The 18,838-nt window shown below is 44.4% G+C and overlaps 1 protein-coding gene across 5 annotated transcripts in view; it reads left to right on the forward strand.

Moving 5' to 3' along the window:
• The window catches only part of ATP2B1 (ATPase plasma membrane Ca2+ transporting 1), a 552,666-nt gene that overhangs the window by 258,157 nt on the left and 275,671 nt on the right, over nt 1-18,838 (forward strand). For all 5 annotated transcript variants that reach the window (XM_078674265.1, XM_078674263.1, XM_078674267.1 and 2 more), the window contains exons 3-4: nt 11,289-11,486; nt 12,992-13,246. In XM_078674265.1, coding sequence (XP_078530391.1) covers nt 11,289-11,486; nt 12,992-13,246 — 453 coding nt within the window. The remainder of the gene's footprint in view (nt 1-11,288; nt 11,487-12,991; nt 13,247-18,838) is intronic.

Here is an 18,838-nt window from a genome sequence, read left to right on the forward strand (position 1 = left end):
TGGCTTCGAGAAAGAGACAATGTTTTTCCAGAAGTGACCACTTAAGAGACAGCCACTATGTATGTAACAGATACATAAGAGAGCACACATTTGTACACTTGCTTACTGAAACATTTGAACAAAATGCACACACCCACCCACCCACCACCACCACCATTTTCTTCACCGCCACTCTCCTCTTCACTGCCACTCTCCTCTTCACTGCCACTCTCCTCTTCACTGCCACTCTCCTCTTCACCACCACTCTCCTCTTCACCGCCACTCTCCTCTTCACCGCCACTCTCCTCTTCACCGCCACTCTCCTCTTCACCGCCACTCCCCTCTTCACCGCCACTCCCCTCTTCACCGCCACTCCCCTCTTCACCGCCACTCCCCTCTTCACCGCCACTCCCCTCTTCACCGCCACTCCCCTCTTCACCGCCACTCCCCTCTTCACCGCCACTCCCCTCTTCACCGCCACTCCCCTCTTCACCGCCACTCCCCTCTTCACCACCACTCTCCTTTCCTCTTCACCACCACTCTCCTTTCCTCTTCACCACCACTCTCCTTTCCTCTTCACCACCTCTCTCCTTTCCTCTTCACCACCACTCTCCTTTCCTCTTCACCACCACTCTCCTTTCCTCTTCACCACCACTCTCCTTTCCTCTTCACCACCACTCTCCTTTCCTCTTCACCACCACTCTCCTTTCCTCTTCACCACCACTCTCCTTTCCTCTTCACCACCACTCTCCTTTCCTCTTCACCACCTCTCTCCTTTCCTCTTCACCTCTCTCCTTTCCTCTTCACCTCTCTCCTTTCCTCTTCACCTCTCTCCTTTCCTCTTCACCTCTCTCCTTTCCTCTTCACCTCTCTCCTCTTTATCACCACTCTCCTCTTCCTATTCACCACCACTCTCCTTTCCTCTTCTTCAGCACCACTCCCCTCCTCCAAGGGTACTGGGGTTTAACTTGTAGTTCTTTTTTGGAGGAATTACACAAGGAGTTAATACTCAGTCCCACCCCAATTGATTATTTGATAGCACAGGTATTTGCTTAAAAGCCAACTGCTGGGCCTATTGTTTCAGAGTGGTATCTGCCTGGTCCGTGAAAATGCCTCAACTATAATTTCCTTTCCATATAGTGGAAAGGCGAAGACCAGTCATCAGCTACATTTACATGCAATGCCTTCTCAATGTGTGAACAAAATACCTTCCTAACAACATGATATATCATCCTTTCGTTGAAACTCAAATTGTAAATTTGGTCTGGAGAATTTAGATGGCCATCAGTGGTCTCAACAAAATCTTTTCATTAGTATTTTTTTTTTTTTGCAGAGTTTTATATAGCGCAAATTTAACCGGAATCCAAATCGGGTATGCTAGTCTTGATATCTACATGAACTATGAAGTAGCAAATTCTCAAATAAACACTCAGAGAAGCAGAGGAGCAGAAGGACCAGTCATCTGAATAGTAAATAATACCTTGTGGCTTCAAGCTTTTCGGTCCCTCCAGGGAGAACCCTAGCCCCTGAAATCAGTGCTAAAAATGTATTATAAAAGTGATTTGACAATCAAGTCCTTTTTTCCTTTGTTTCCTTGGTTCTTCTTCTCTTTACTGGTTATCCTCCACTTTGGTTTTTTTGGGGTTTGAGCTGCAGTTTTGGTTGGTGTGAGTTAGGGGTATCTCAGACCATTGATGTATATAATCGTAAATAATTGTGCTACCCTCTGATCTCTTTGCACAGTAGGGAGATATCCAAAAGAGATGCGTCTCTAAATATTACTGACAGTTGCACAAAAGATTTTACAATTTTCAATCCTATTTACCCTCAGATTGCTGGGCACGTCCAATGTTCATGTTGAACTGGTTTTACAGTTCCTGGAAGGTTTGCTATGGACTGGATCCCCTGTACAGTGATGTATATATTAGCAAACACGCTTCACCAAGTGCTACATTCTTGATTAGAAGACACCATCTCTATGTGGCAACACCTGGTGAATAGTGTGTGTCTTGATAGGGGATTCTTTGATGGATACAGCAGCCTTTTAGTGGCTCCTACTGGTTGACCAAATAGCATTCCATCACATTTGCTTAAACATTTTCCCATCAATGCAGTATTAGTGCATTAATTGTGGGCGGTGGAGCAATAAGTGAAACAACCAGGTTTCCTGCATGACCTTGATTTTTAACTTATGCTGTCTAATATGGTGCTTTAGAACTATTAATAAGTATAACATTATTGTAAGTGTGCTACATCAAGAGTACTCTAATTATGAAGGGCAAGTGCAGCTCGCTAAAACCATAAATCTTTCTTCCAGTAGTATTAACAACTCATTTTAACAAGTGTTGTTCCGTTTGTCAATTCCCCATTAAAACACTGATTATGCTCATGGTATGGTGCGAGTATCTCTTTTTGTTGGAAATGATTGTACTTTTCTAAAAGTACGGTAGACCTGTTCTTAACTAAATGCACGGTTTCCTTCTTCTGTCTGATTCTACTACAGAGGAAAGTGACTTTTTGGGTAGTTTACACTGTCAGAGATCAGAAATGTATATAAGCTGCCCTCCTGATGTTGGGAAGCCATGTGGCTTCAAATAATCAGTGGATCTCGCAGATTAGTCTATAACATTCTGGTCACTATTTTGAGACCGATTCACATGCAGTTCTTTATTCTGGGACATCATTTAATAGTGAAGTTTAATTAACTCTTTGGAGTTGTAAGCTGCTCATCTCTTACTTGGAGGAGTGAATTTAACCAATATAAACCAGGCATCTCCGTATTGGTAGAATCTGTGTCTTTTTCAGGATTTTGACCCTTAGTAGCCATTGGTAGGTTTTAGGACCTCACGCTAAGCACCGCTGATGCATTCTAAGAGGAGTTTTGGTCCCAAATGGCAGATTTCTCTTTGCCTCATACCACAAAGGTATGCCCACCAGTGCAATGAAACAGACAGGTGTTCCATGAACCCCTCTCTTACATTATACGTGAGGAAGGACCCATTTTGGGACTACCATCAGACCTGCCAGAGACTGTGCCTAGGCCCACCTCCTTACTTTCCACACAAACATGTGATAAACAGTTTGTATGCTAGTCTAGTACAGATCTTATGTGGCAAAATGTTGGCAATAGCAAACATAACGTAACAATGCATATGAACAACCCAAGTGTGGTATATTTTGTGCATATATTTCCTCCTTATCCTAGCCCTAATTACTAGTAGCTAAGTCCTATGATCATGAGAAATGTGAGAGTCTCATACCTGGACTACAATGATAGAATAGGACTGCCCCTGGAGAAGATGCCTAATGTCCTTGGAGAACCTGCTTCCTGGATGCTTTTATTTCTTGCCGCAAATGTATGGAGGCACGCACTTTTGTGAGCGAAGTGTCCTTCGCAGAGAGTTTTAGTGTGTGCACACTTGATAGGCTTGGTAACGTAATGCATTTGTCATATGCACCTTACAGGAATAGAGGCAGAACTGCTAACCTATTTATAGTGTGTGGGTGCAATACAGGAACACTGTCATAAATAACAGTAGCTACTAATGATAAAAACAAACATAGCAGTGCACCAACATCAAGGCCATATGCACGACCTTACACAAACCTAGAAGTTAGAAATAGAAACATGGTTTCATGTCATCAACCAGTAATCATATTGGCCACAAACTGAAGTCACTGCACACATACATTTGCACATATGAAGACTGCCAGAGTCTTTACATTACTGTATGCCGATGAAGTTTGGAGGTGGTTTATTGGGGCCAAGTGCACCTTGGCTTAACCCACCTCCCTCTCCCCCTCCCCCCCCCTCCCAGCTATGGCACAGAGCAGACAGACTTAACTTAGAGGCAATGTGTAAAACTTTTATGCAGTATTCAAACAGTAATAAATTCTAAACACAACGTAAGAAAAATGCCATACCAATTTAATACAATAGAATGAAGTTAAATTAATAAAATGACACCGAAATGACAACAATCCAATCAGTAAAACTTGAGCTATGACTTTTTAAAATGTAAGGTTCAAAATGGTGTCAAAAAGTGTTAAGCCCCAATCACCGATCATCTGATTGCGCTGGACTGGGTCAAGGATAAAGGTTGACTGCGATGAAGCACTGGTCAAATACAACAACCAAGTTTGCCCCTTTGAAGAGTTTAACCTTTGGACTTCTTCTTTGGAATAGAAGTAAAAAATAGTCAGCCAAGCGAGGGAAGTGTGTGGCGTAAGAGGGCTCCTCCTCATCGAATAACTGCTGCACAAGGTTTTGTTGAAGCTGTTGACTGTTGTCAGGAAAGCTCTAAGTGTGCCAGATACTTTACACTCCTTCGCCCAGTGAAGATTTCTCTCTTCGGACGTAGTCACTTTTTCGGAGTTCAGATTTTTCCAGCAGGGTAAGGTTGACGGCTGTAGCGGAAGAAGGCTACACAAGGCTGGATACTTTCTCAGTGAGCACACACTGAATCAGATTTGCTGCTGTAAAGAAGAATGTTGCAAAAGCATCTTGTAACTTTGGTCCAGAGGTGATGCACTTATGTTGGTCTGTCTTGACGGGTTAGTCTCGGTGTCCCATCAGTTCTCAGAGCTAAAAGTTGGCAAAAAGTTCAAGTTCCAAGTTCCAGGGTTTGTTGGGGGAAAATACTCTTTCACACCAGCCAAGGATCCAGGACAGCACTTGGGAAAGGGTGGTGTGGGGGGGGGGGGGGGGGGGGGGGCTTGGGGGCAGCAATCTCACGCCAGTAGAGGCCAGAGCAGGATCCACAGCAGGTCCGGTTGTAATTGGGCAGCTGGAAAAACAGGCTTCTTGAAGCTTTTTGTGTCCCTGTAGTCCTAATAGGAGCCATGAGTCCCACTTTATCCCGGGTACAACAGGGAGAGCAGGTCAGTGCACTCTGCTTTTTTTATCCTGTAAGGCCAACTTAGGGCTGATGTATTAATATTTTTAAAAGGAGGGGAGATGCATGGAACAGGCGTTATTTTGATGGGCCGAATTTTCAGTTTAAACCTGCACAACCTAGTTATTGATGGAAGTTCTGCAGTAGTATTTACACTTTCATTATAGTGGATGGCAAAATGAGTGCTGCAGTCAACTTGTGACATTTAAATTACAGGCCTTGGGTACACTGTGATACCATATACTAGGGTCTTCTAGGTAAGTTAAATATGCATTCTTACCTTCCTGTGTGGCCTCCCCTGCCCCGGTCCACCGCGGCTGTTCGTGCCGATTGTGTGGAGGGCGGGCGCCATTTTGGGTGTAGCCTGAAGGGCGGTTAGACCGAAGTCAGCGGTCCAGCTGCTCGGGGGTGTACGCCATAAAACGCGCATGTGTCCTCGTGGACGGGCGCGCCGATTGCGCGCCGAAGGTGTGCCTAAGGTAAGCCCGTCTGCGCCCATCCGCGCCTCGGCAGCGCACAGGGCCAGGCACGCTGGCCATGACACGGCCAAGGATGTGACAGTAAGGATCTCCTATGACCGGGAGACATTGCTAAAATTAGGTAATGCTTCCTGCTCTGCTAGAGATTGGGAGGTCCTTAATGATAAGATGAGGATTTGCCCTTCTTGTCACTTCCACTTCCTCATGAACCAGCCTGGCCCCCACCCCCCTCACAGCCCAGAAATCCAATATTCGTGCAGCACTCATTAATGCACGGTCTAAGGCGAAACATGCTGCGGACGTTCACGAACTGATTGTTGACGAACAATTGGATCTTCTATTTGTCACCGAGACCTGGCTGAACGATTCCTGCTCCCCAGTGGTTGAATTAGCCATCCCTAGGGGGTATAAGATAGTTAGGGTGGACCGTCAGTCTGGAAGATGGGGTGGTGTTGCAATAGTATTCAGAGAAATATGGACGCTCACTAAGGAATGCACGGGGGTGATCTTGGAGGGTGAAGCGTTGGAATATTCACTGAACATATCGTCCCAATTCACTTTGGGCGGGCTACTGGTCTATCGATCACCGGGCACGCCAGGTACCTTTCTTAAATCCCTCGATGAGGTTATTGCCTTACGGGCACTCAGGTTCTCCAAGTTTCTACTATTGGGTGACTTGAATATCCATTTGGAGAACCAGCAGGCCCCAGGGACAATTGACCTGTTAGATCTATGTAACCTGACCCATATGACCCAGCGGGTCCGGGCTGCCACTCACAATTGCGGGCATATTTTAGACCCAGTCTGGTCCAACTTCAAGCTTAAGATATCAGCTCCTAGGCCTGTCACTTGGTCGGATCACTTTCTGGTCTGTTTCTCATGGAACATCGGCAGTTCTATTCTGATGGCTGGCAAGGCCCCTGGACAGTATCCTAAGAAGATTAACATCCCAGCTCTCTCTAGAGCTTTGGCCCTTACACCTCCAGATAAGGTAGCTGACCTTGATGGAGCAGTGGAAATGTTTTCGAACAGGATCAGCCAGGCCATCAACTCTCTCCCTCAGACCTCCACGAAGGGCCTCCCCCGCAGCTCTCCCTCTCAGCCTTGGTTCACCGACTCCCTCAAATCTCTGAAACTAGGATGTAAAAAATTAGAGCGGGGTTGGCGCCTGGAGTATTGCCCCTGTGCGAAGGTGGCACTCCGCGCCGCTCAGAGGGAGTACTACGCTGCTATCAAAGAAGCCAAAGGCAACTTCTTTGCAGATAGAATTTCTAAAGCTAACAACAACAGCAAAGAAATTTTCGCCATTGTTCGCAGCTTTCTATCACCCGCTGCGGAACTCCCCTCCCCTCCTAGTTCATTCCAATGGTGTGATGATCTATCCAACTTTTTCACCGCAAGATTCAAAAGATACAAGACAGTTTACGGACTACCCCACTAGGGCTATCCCCTCTTTTTATACCGCTTGCCCCGTGCACCACCATACCCATCCAACTTTTTTTGCATTTTATCTCAGCAGAGGAGAAAGAAGTCTTCGCCATCCTTAAATCATTAAAATCTAGTTCGCCTGCAGACCCCTGCCCTCCTAGGGTCTTGAGTGGGGTGGCAGAGATATTCGCTTCAGAGGTTGCGTCAATAACTCACTTCAATCCGGAAGGGTGCCCATGCAGTGGAAACACGCAAAACTCCTCCCTCTTCTTAAAAAACCTTCTGCCGATGCCACGCTTCTGTCTTAACTACCGTCCCATTTCCCTTCTTCCAGCCTTAGCTAAGGTGTGTGAGAAGGTGGCCTTTAAACAACTGGAGAGATTTGTGGAATCCACGGGAGCTCTCCACCCAGCACAATCCGGATTTAGGACAGCATTTAGTACAGAAAGAGCACTTGTGGAAATTGCGAAGGCTATTAGGGAGTGCCTGGATGCAGGCGGCAGGGCGGCTCTGATTTTACTCAACCTCTCTGCCGCCTTCGATACGGTACCCCACCTCCAGCTCCTTTCCCGCCTGTCTGACATCGGTATTACTGGCTCGGCCTGGGAATGGGTTAGATCCTTTTTGGACAACCGCTCCCAACAGGTGTGGATGCCCCCTTCTCTTCATCGGACAGTATGGTAGCCACCTGCGTTCCTCATGGGTCTACATTGAGCCCCCTTTTGTTCAATGTCTACCTTACCCCCCTGATCTATCTGGCGGAGAAGCTGGGTGCCAAAATTATGGCCTACGCCTATGACACCCAGCTTCTCTTCACATGGAAGGGTGATGATCTTCAGACGGAGGTGGCCCATCGATGCCTTTCATCGGTATTTTCGTGGCTAGCCCAGGCTAGCCTGAAATGTAATGAAGAGAAATCGGAGGTGCTCCTCTATGGTCATTTCCCCCCTGCTTTTAGAGAGTCTCTCTGGCCTCCTGAATTTCTGTGTCCCTCAGGAGATTGCGGTGTGGCTAAAAACCTGGGAATTTGGTTTGGGGGCGACTTAGGCTTCCATGAACAAATCATGCATCTGTCAGGGGTGTGCTTTGGCACACTTAAAGCCCTGAGGAGATTCTTTCCCCTGCTTCCCCGTTCTGCTAGGGAGACGGTGGCCAGGGCGCTTATATTGGCACGCCTGGATTACACCAACGCTCTTTACCTCGGCATTCCAGGGTACCGTCTGGGAAAATTACAGGTTATCCAGAATGCAGCAGTCAGGCTTCTATTTAACATCCCTAGATGCCTTAGCGTTCGCAAGCAGCTGAGCAACCTGCATTGGCTACCCGTTGCCCAGCGTGTGCATTTTAAAGCACTAACCATGACACATAAGGCACTTCATGGTTTGGGCTCTGCCTATATCAGTTCCAGGCTCTCCTTCTACACTCCCAGTCGTCCCCTTCGGTCAGCTATGCAAAGACGCCTGGTGATCCCCAGATTTCGGAGAGCTCGTCTTGGGGGGGCAGTCCTTTACGGTCAAGGCTGCTACTCTATGGAATGCGCTCCCAGACGACCTTCGGCATATCAAGGAACTGTCTACTTTCAAAAAGAGGCTAAAAACTCATCTGTTTAAACAATCTACTTAGCCCTTACTGCCTCCCATGTTACTGTTTTTCTCCACGCGCCAGGACACTCTTGAGTAGCAGTGCGCGATATAAATACCTTTATAACATAACATAACATATGCCAATCCGGGGTATGCCAATTTTTTCATGTTGAAAGGAGAAGCACAGTCTCTTTACTACTTTTCAACAGAGGTAAAGTGTGTAGAGTTCAACAGCCAGCAAAATAAATGAAGGCAAAAACCTGGGGTGGTGCCCTTCAAAAGATTGTCATTTTTAACAACGTGGAGGTTAAATATGGAGGGAAGTTAGGTGCAAAAAGATGATTAGCCTTTGTACTTGTGCTTGTTCCTGCTTCTGACGTGAAACAGAAGGACATGGCATACCAGCCATGTGATGCTCTCACCGCAGGAGTACAGAGTGTACAGCAGTGCAGTGGCATGGTAGAGCAGCGAGTCCCGGGAAGAGGGGCATGTGGGCTCTTACTTCAGCATGCACGTAAGCAGCAAAGTATTAGCACATTTTGTATGCATTACTTCCATAGGAAGGCTGTGTCATTTACACCAGATTCTAAATATGGAAAGTCACAACTATGACGTAGCAAAGGTTTATAACAAAACTAGGTAGCCACTGTTGCTCTATCATAAAGGTTTCCAGCCAGCCTAACAGGTCTCTCATCGAGCCTGTCAGCACGGCACTGCTTGTATGCTTTAACTGAAAGCAGATGGCGCAGCTGTATGAGGGGGTGGGGTGGGGTGGGTTGAGGGTCACAGGGAAGGTGTTTTTACACATTTAGGTTAGGCAGGAAAGAACATGTTATGTATGACATCTCCGCCCCCCATTACTCCTCTGTCCCTGCATATCAGTTGAAAGCAGGGGTGGAGAAGCGTGGCTCAATGGTTAGAGCGGCAGACCCTCATGCAGAGGTCTGGCCAGGGACCAGGGTTCAATTCTCGCCTTGGCGGCTCTTGGACTCAATCTCCCCGGACCTAATAATTCTTGCCTCGGTGCCTAGTCTAATCATGGGTCCCACTCTGTGACTCTGGGCAATAGCTTGCTTAATCTCCACAACGGCCCCAGCAGCGCTTGGATGCCTGGCTTCACCTTGGGGGTGCCCAGGAGTGGACATGTCACATGGAAAAGGCAGGAAGGGTTCCACAGCAGTATGAGTACAGCGCCGGGACGCCCCATCGCATGGGCACCTGTGCGCTTTACAAATACAACACATTTACATTTTACATTAAATGAATTTAAGGGCCGTATGTAACATGCTATTATATATGGGTGAAAAGTTAATTACGGGGATGTTTTCAACCTCTGGGCTCTGAGTGACATCATGAATAACTCGAGCTTCGCTCAAGCTCTTTATTTCATCTCACTTAGAACCCTTAGGTGAAAAACATCCTTGTAATTCATTACCGATTCGTTCTTATTGGCTGTTATAGAGATTATTAGCGTAAACGACTGGATTCTAATTCCCGTAATTCACTGCTGTGACGTGGCAACGGTGGTTAACAGAACTTCTTAACCACTGTTGGTACGTCATAAAGGAATTCAAGACTATTCTGCAGGGCTCTCTGAGAGGCTGTCAGGGTGGCTCTGTAGAGCAGGAAACCGAAGAAAAGAGGAGGGACGGAAAGGCCAGGCAAGGCATATGGAGTGGTGGGAGGCAACAGCATTTATTTTTTTTGCTTTTGGGGCAGGGTGGAGAGGCCATGTTATGTATGGCTCCATAATCACTCCTCTTCCCCTGGGTAGCAATTAAAAGCAGGTGCAATTGATTTTGGGGGCCATACACAACATACAATTATAAATGGTTAACTGAGTTAAGAAATGTTTATGGGTTCTGAGTGACATCATAGACACCTCGAGCTTCAATCTTGTCTGTCTGATGTTGCTAAACGGCCGCCACCCAACCCCAGTGAAAAACATCCCTGTGACTCACGGTTACCCGTCTGCAACTCCTTGTATTTATCATAGATCGAACGCAGTAATCTGAAAGCAAATATCGGGACACTGCAATCAAAAGCTAGAAGTATTGTTGTGAAAGGCGACAGTTCATGCATGAGAGATTCTTGGGTGCTTCTGAAGCGGGGAATTCTGTCTGAAAAGGGAATCCGAACATCAGACGTTCCACAGACTGGAGTGCTTTCTGTATTGCCCTAAATAAATAGTTATTCCCGTTGCTTTTATTGCTTTTATCCCATTATGGACAGTGAAATTATGGAATGGGTTACTCCAAAAAGTCCTACTCAATTTGCAGAGCATTCATTTACTGAAAGCAGGGGGCTAGCGTCCCCTGCAGGCCAAGCTCTCTGTCCACATCCTAAACTTGGTAGGGACTTGCAATCAGTTTTTGTCAAGATTTCCAAACACAGTGGTTGGAGAGTGGTTAACGTTACACGGTGTCAAAAAACTTCTCATTTTGGTAAATATATTAACTAATATAAGGGGTTTTGTTTTTCAACAAAGCATTTGCTGAGATTAAAAGCTAAATTATTACAACTTTTCTGATATAGCAATATTCTGTTGCTCCTAATTAGAAAATCACGTCTCCCTTTCTGGATTGCTGGACCTTCGGCCTTATTTAAATCTTGTTTCAGTGTTATCCTGCGTGTTTAATTTGCATTTGAGGTTTTGTTTTTACTGCTAGGTCATGTGATTTCGGCTATGCGGCCTATATATGTATGTGTGTTTTAATATGTTGATCATTAAACATTACTACACGTACTTAATTTAACATGCATTCAGAAACGCTAATGATTGTCCATGAAAGGTTCTCAAAGTGACTCTTAGGTCACACTATGCTGTCCTATTTTGATAAATAAGAACCCCCCCTCCTGGGAAATGCTACTTTTGAGTAATAATATAATTTTTTAATCAATTATTTTATGTGTCTTTCTTGCAGGTTTAAGTGGTAATCCAGCAGATTTAGAAAGAAGACAAGAAGTATTTGGGAAGAACCTTATACCTCCGAAAAAGCCAAAAACGTTCCTTCAGTTAGTATGGGAAGCATTACAGGATGTAACGTTAATTATATTAGAAATCGCAGCCATAATATCTTTAGGCCTTTCTTTTTACCGTCCTCCAGGAGGAGAAAATGAAAGTAAGTATAAAAGTCTCGTATTTTTATTCCTCGATGTATGGTCCCTTATTTAATTTGTTGATCTTCAGCTTTTGTCTTTATTCAGTTTTTCTTCTAATATGCTAATTGTGGTGAAGCTATGTGGAGGTTGGCTGTTTTAACGTTTAAAGAGTTGGTAAACAGTTGGATTAAGAATTCACAACTTGTCAAGAGCACAGTACTTGATTTATTTATTTATTTTTGGGCCTGTGTAGCATGACAATTTCTGTCAGGTGAAAGTGTTTACATGGCTGCTCATAAATACATAATTCAGTGAACCTGAACCCCCTTATGTTAAAATATGCTTCCAAATAGAACAAAAAAGGTTGCTTTGTTAAATCGGCCAAACAATATTATTAATCATCAATAACATTGTAGAAACAATCCACTCTACTCTGTCATCTTTCATGGTGTGATCACTTAAGCACCTTTTCATTTTGTATAATATTACCCATACAGGCTATACTATTTATATTTTTAATATGGTCTAGCTATTTTCTTTCTGCAAGGTTATTGATGATTAATTCTTTGTTTGATTAATTAACATCAAGTAATCAAGCCTATTGTTCTACTTGAAGCCATTATTCTCGGGGCGTTTGTATGCCCTTGGTTCCAGGTGGTGCCTGGGCTCCCTTGGTTTCTAAAAGCCATTGTGTTTAAAATATGAGGCCACAACTCTGTGCACTTTTTTATAACATTTTTGGTTTCCTGCATTATGAAGTTGCGGTGGTCTGTTCACTAATCAGATGGAAATAAAAGAGGTTCTCTGCCCAAGCTGCCAAGAGCTAGTATCTGCTCCTTTTAGAGTTTTACAATTCCTCGGTAAAAATGTAGGTAGGATTATAAAACATTGCTTTTCTAAATTAAGATTGCCAGCACTAGAGGCCATCTAGTGGTTTAATGTTCTTCTATAGGTTTCTCCAAGTTAGTATAATAGTACTTTCCAGTAATCAGCACCAAGATACCCCTCCCCCCAAGCGCCTTGAGACCCTCCCGGGTGAGTAGTGCGCTATACAAATGGCATGATTGATTGATTGATTATGGGTAATCGAGCGCTAAATAAAATGTATAACATATCGTAAGGTGCGCTCTTCCAGTGGGCCCAGTATGTCTGACTTGAAAGGAAGCAACAGCAATAGAAATCGTCTGGCAGCCCTTCAGCAGAAGTGTGGGCTTGCATTCACATTTTTAAAAGGAGTAATTTTGCAACTCCTTTCCTGATCATGAAACTACTTTTTAAACCAATGTCCGTTTTCAGAATTGCCCCAAAACACGTGTTTATTTTAGGCATACATCAGTGTACATGGTTAATGAGCATGTGTTGGCGATTAGTAGTAAACCCACAATTGGATATGGTTTTAAAATACATTTGAAAGTTGCATCAATGACACCAGCCTTATGTATGTTGGTTTTTTAATTCAGTGTGGGTTCTTTTTAACTGTATAAAAGTGCATTCACTAAAGGGGTTTTTCGGATTCATTTTACAGTGTGTGAAGCAACATCTGGTACTGGTGAGGAAGAAGAAGGTGATACGGGATGGATTGAAGGAGGTGCAATCCTTGTATCTGTAGTTTGTGTTGTGTTAGTAACAGCTTTCAATGACTGGAGTAAGGAAAAACAGTTTCGTGGTTTACAGAATCGGATTGAACAAGAACAGAGGTTTACGGTTGTCCGTGGTGGTCAAGTCATCCAGATACCGGTCGCCGACATAGTTGTTGGGGATATTGCACAAGTAAAATATGGTAAGTATGTGTTTGCGTTACTCCCTATTTTCCTTGTGTTTTGCGTCAAAGAGACTTTGATCATGAGCTGCATCAAGAAAGCTTTATATTACTGAGTGATCTGCCAAGGGTTGGAATAGGAACATTTTGTTTAATGTTTTGAGAGAAGACGCAATAAATATGAAACTGTGCTCAAAAGTAAAGAGCGATGTACCCCCTAAATAGTTAAAAAAAAAAAAAATCTTTAGAGTTTTTTAGAGCATGAACTAGACCCGAGACATCGGGTATCCGAGCCCTTTACATAGCACCAGTTTTGTTAGGCATGGGGAGATTGAGTGATTTGCCCAGAATCACAGAATGTTGAGCGTCGCTGCCGAGACTCAAACTTGGTTCCCCAGCTTCGAGGTCGACCGATGTAGCCGTAAGGCTACAGCCTCTCCCTTCTATTTGAGTAATTCATTAAAATCGAAAAAACCCTCTGCCACTAGAACCAAATCTCAAGTAAGCACTGAGCGCTGCATGTTTTGTCATAAGTGCATTTACAAATGTTACTGTTTTGTGGGCACATAGTAGTTTGTGAATTCTGACAAATGTGGTTCTTGGTACTTTTGTCATTTTAGGTATGACTCTGAAGAGGTCAATGGCAGAAATTAATTGAGGGAGAGGGTACAGACCTCTACAACACCATTAGCAATCTGGACGCAAACTTGAGTCCAGCCATGAGCTTATGAGTGCCCTGGGCTCACATTTAGGGATCACAGGCGTGGCTTGAGGCTCTATAACACTAAACTTGCTGGTAGTTCCGGGATTCATGCAGTGAGAAGGCTGCAGTATCGTTAAGTGATAAAAATTTTAATGACCAGTGAATCTCCAATTTCCTAACAGCGCAAGGCGATAGAAAGTCAGACAAAATCACGTTTGAGTAGGAATATAGTTAAGCAGAGGACACTTCTTTTTAGTGTTGAGGGCCAAGCCTGCTGGAGGAAAGTTGTTGGCATTTAGGAGGCCGCAGCATGTCTAAGTATGTGTTCAAACATTTGTTCCCCTAATTAGATCTATGGGAGCATTCTGGGAAGGGCTCTGCAGGTGATGAAGATGACTGACATGGTGGTCTGTCCCAGAAAGGCATTTGTAAGTTGATACGAGTGCCCCATAGTGGGAGTAATCGTGCTGTACTAAATTGGCATCTTGTTGCCTTCAGGCACACATTTGAAGGTCTCGTACATCTTCAGACTGCCCCTTTTCGGCACACTGCCACCGAATAATGCCCAGTGTGTCTGTAAACTCATCCCTCCTAAAGTACTTCCTGTCTGCTAGCTCACAGCACTGGTACCTGGTAATGTCCGTTTCCCTTGGGGCAGGCTTCTGCACAGGCCAAGTCGAACAATTGTCCAAACATATATAAAAGCGTCATTCCTGTGGACCCTTCCCAGGGGGACAGTTGGTTCACACCCAAGACAACAAAAGTCTGTTCAGCGGATGAAGCTGCCAAGATTGTGTGAATGAGGCCATATCCACATTCTGATGTTGGGGACTAGAGCATTTACAACGTGTCCTACTTTACCCAAAGGTTTCTTTTAGAATACACTCAGAAAAATAATCCAATTTAAAATGTAATGTTTTATCTGTTTTAAGTAATCTGTGTTCCATCTGCAGATGTATATAGAGTAATGCATGCTCACACAGGGCGGGGTCTTAGTTTTGACCTGTTGAATGTCCCTGGTGATATTTTGGCAATCCTGATGAGACTACATCACAACAACTATGCCCGCGTTAGGTGTGGCAGAGGTGGCAATTTAACCGAAAGGTTCCCCGTTCGCAGAGGAGTAAGACAGGGCTGTGTGCTCGCACCGACCCTGTTTTGCCTCTTTGTGAACGGGGTAATTGCCCACCTGACCAGGATTCCCAACACTGACGCCCCAAAACTGACTGGCAGCAGGGTGCCGGCAATTATGTTTGCCGATGACACCCTGCTGCTGTCTAAATCCCCTATGGGCATTCAAAGAATCCTGGACGGGTTTATGGAGTTTTGTGTGGCGAGGGGACTCGAAATAAACCCACAGAAAACAAAATACATGATCCTCAATCCCAAGCCCCTTAATCGGCCACCGCCCAAGTTGGGAACTGTTCAACTGGATCGGGTGCACACAATTGAATACTTGGGGATCACCATCAATGAAAGTTTAACATGGTCCGCTCACCAGTCAAAAGTTAACATCAAACTGGCACAGTTGGTGGGAGGTACCATGAGACTAGTGAACAAATCACCCTACCGGCCCCTTACCCCAATTATTTGCATCTACAAGGCACAGGCTCGGGGGGGGAGTTATATATGGGGGCGAGCTGTGGGGTCATATCACATCATCCAAATTATTAACTATCGAGAATAAATTCCTGAGACAGATTGTTGCTCTTCCACAGAGCACTCCATTACTTCCTCTTAGGTTGGACACGGGCCTTCGGCCCATAACGGAGGAGCTGGGGCCTAAACCTATAGCATTCTGGCGGCGCATATGGAGCAGTCCAGACCTTGTAACCTATAGAACTGAGTTACAGGAATTTTTACAATTGCCCAACGCCACAAGAATACCCTGGCTGAACTATATTAAGAGAACTCTTGTGGCAATTGGACTTCCTGAACTCTGGCTGGACCCAGCAAATATTAGTATTAAGATCCCCAAAAAAGTGCTCTCGAGAGCTTATTACAACTGCATGCTCCCCAGAGCCGTTGAAGGCACACGTGATGGATCACTATCGAACCAGTTTATAAATATTAAAGACTCTTATCAACTGGAAAGCGTCCTAGATGCCATGACTCCGGCATTAACCAGGAAACTATTTCTCCAATGGCGATATGGAACTCTTCCCGTGGCATCATTCACAGCATCATGGTCTTCCCACTCCTCCACAGAAATTTGCCCGGCATGTGCCCACCCAAAGGAGAACGATGTCCATGTGGTCTTCTTCTGCCCGGCCTATGGGAGGAGTAAGAAATACTGGCTAGTTCCCCTCCTCAGAAACTTGGGGTTCAGAACTTTTCTACCTGCTTACAGGGTCTTAAAGTCAGATCTAGCTCCCACTACAGTTTTTGCACTATCCAAATTTTTAACTTCAATGTGGTACGTCCGATCTCGCTGCTTAAAGAGACTTGGAGACTCAGGACAGATTTGAACATTTGTACACCTTTTTAAAAAACAAAAGATTTGGATCACTAATGTTGTTTAATACGTTTTTAAACCTCTTTATAAATGTGATATAATGTATATCTTTTATGATCATGTGATCGAAATAAAGATTTTTCGAATCGAATATAGAGTAATGCATGCTCACACAGGGCAGGGTCTCAGTTTTGACCTGTTGCTCTGCCCGGCACACAGTACCGAACACACCAGGTTTACCAGAAATGCAACTAACTCTTCGTGTCGTTAAGGTTGCAGTGCGTTGCAATGGTGCTGGGTACAGTTGCTGCACTTTTAAAACCCATTATGGCTGCTAATTCTTGAGAGGATTGTCATTGTACACAGCCTGCCACCAGGACACTTGCAGAAATAAAGCAGTGGCAATGCTGCCAACTGGTGGCTCTCGCCACAGCCTCATCCCTCGGATAAAGTGGGCAGTGCTAACAAGGAATATGGTCATGCTGCCGAACCACACGGGGATGTGGGGAACACACAATTGCTGATGCCTTTAACTGTGTTAAAGCAGACAACAGAACCAGCAGTCTGGATGCCAGCGCTGCACGTGATTCCTCTGACCCAATATCCAGTCCTTATTGTTATCTCGTGCTAAACAATACCGTTTTTCAGATTATATTCCCTGTGTCCTCAGGGGACTTTCTGAAAAATAAGTTTCTGTGTTAAGTAATTCATAGTTAAAAAGTGTAGAGCTGTCTAGGGTATTGAGCTGTAGGGTATAATGTTCTCAAACAGTTTTAAAAAACGTTTTTTTCCAGTGCCAGAGCCTCTTCTTCTTGGACCATCTGGAGTCTGGATTTTCTGTCATGTGATCTACATTGTTATTCATAGACGCTGAATATACCTGGCTGTGTGCAAGATCCCTGACAATGTTACCAGATAAAATATTACATTTTTACATAATCCGTTCATATCTCGTGTTGCTTTGTTTGCGGCAAAGTAATCTAGATTTGAAGAGGCAACCTGTGGTGATCTGTTACAGAATACAGTAAGAAGGGAGAGAGATATAACCTATCAGAAAACATGAGACCCAGAACTCCAAGTATGACTCCTGTTTTATGTGCCACCGAGTGTCTATAGCAAAAGACACACAGAAGATGAACGAATGCAGAGCAAATCAAACATTCACCCCCCGTCAATAGATCTGGGTTAAATCTATCGTTCTTTTGCTCACCATTCCACCCTAGTTTAGACCCAGCCATATGCAAATCAGTCTTGACCCTGGGCCTCATGGGCCCTGGACCGGAAACAAGCATCCTGGAACCGGTTTCGGGGGCATCAACCTTCATCAGCCAGGCTAGCTTGAACCCACTAGTTAAACAAGAATGGTTCTGTCGGGTAGAACAAACGTAAGTACAAGATGCTATTAATGCAATCTGAAAAGTAAGTCCTCTGACACACAGCTATAACACAAGATCCTTAACACTTAATGAATAAGGCATAAAGAACCAAGATACTTTGATAGGGAGGTTTATATCAGAATGACTTCATTTATTGATATATACAATACAATAATGTGGACTGTCAAGATCAGTACATATAAGTGACAAGTGTGTATGGTGCTTAAGTGGTGAACATTATATACAGTGTAGGCATTTACATATATACAGGTGGTAATGAAGGTAGGCCAGATGACTGTTTCAATCCAAACATTCCTATCTATCCAAGTATAGAATCCTGGTGATACTGGACCTAAAACAAAGCGTCGAAGTTTCGACCCTGTGGTGCCCCAATTGGGCTGTGTCAGAGCACTTACTTTTCAGATGGCATTAATAGCATCTTGTACTTACGTTTGTTCTACCCGACTTACTTTTCAGATTGCATTAATAGCATCTTGTACTTACGTTTGTTCTACCCGACAGAACCATTCTTGTTTAACTATAAGCTTACCCAGGTTCTGAGGGACACATGGTCACCCCTTTTCTGTTTAATTAGCTTAAACCCAGTGACACATTGAGCCCGGGACTCACGTCTGAGCATCCCCGGCACACTTAGGGCGATAAGCAAAAGAGACGCATATGATGGACGGACGGAATGCAGAGCAAATCAAACATTCACCCCCAGTCAATTGATCTGGGTTAAATCCATCGTTCTTTTGCTCACCATTTAACTCGGATCTGTGACTTTAGGCTTTCTCTCTTAGCTGTGCATGTGAACATGCAAAATCCTGTAATCTTTCACCCTTGCTCTCCAAGTGCACTTTTTGAAATTGTTTGTAGTTCTTCACAAGAAGGTACGGTAATGAAGAGTAGCATCCTGTGCTAGATGTAAGCCCTTCCACTTTAACCGATGTATCCTTTATTCTTACAGTGCAGGTTTCAGCATTCTTTCAGAATGTGTCTAACAGCAAAATGGCCAGAAAAACATCTACTTGTGGGTTTAATTCAATCTGCAATAATTTGACATTTAATTTCAGACG

This window comes from Lissotriton helveticus, chromosome 1_1 (genome assembly GCF_964261635.1).
Source record: "Lissotriton helveticus chromosome 1_1, aLisHel1.1, whole genome shotgun sequence".
NCBI classification, from domain to species: Eukaryota; Metazoa; Chordata; class Amphibia; order Caudata; family Salamandridae; genus Lissotriton; species Lissotriton helveticus.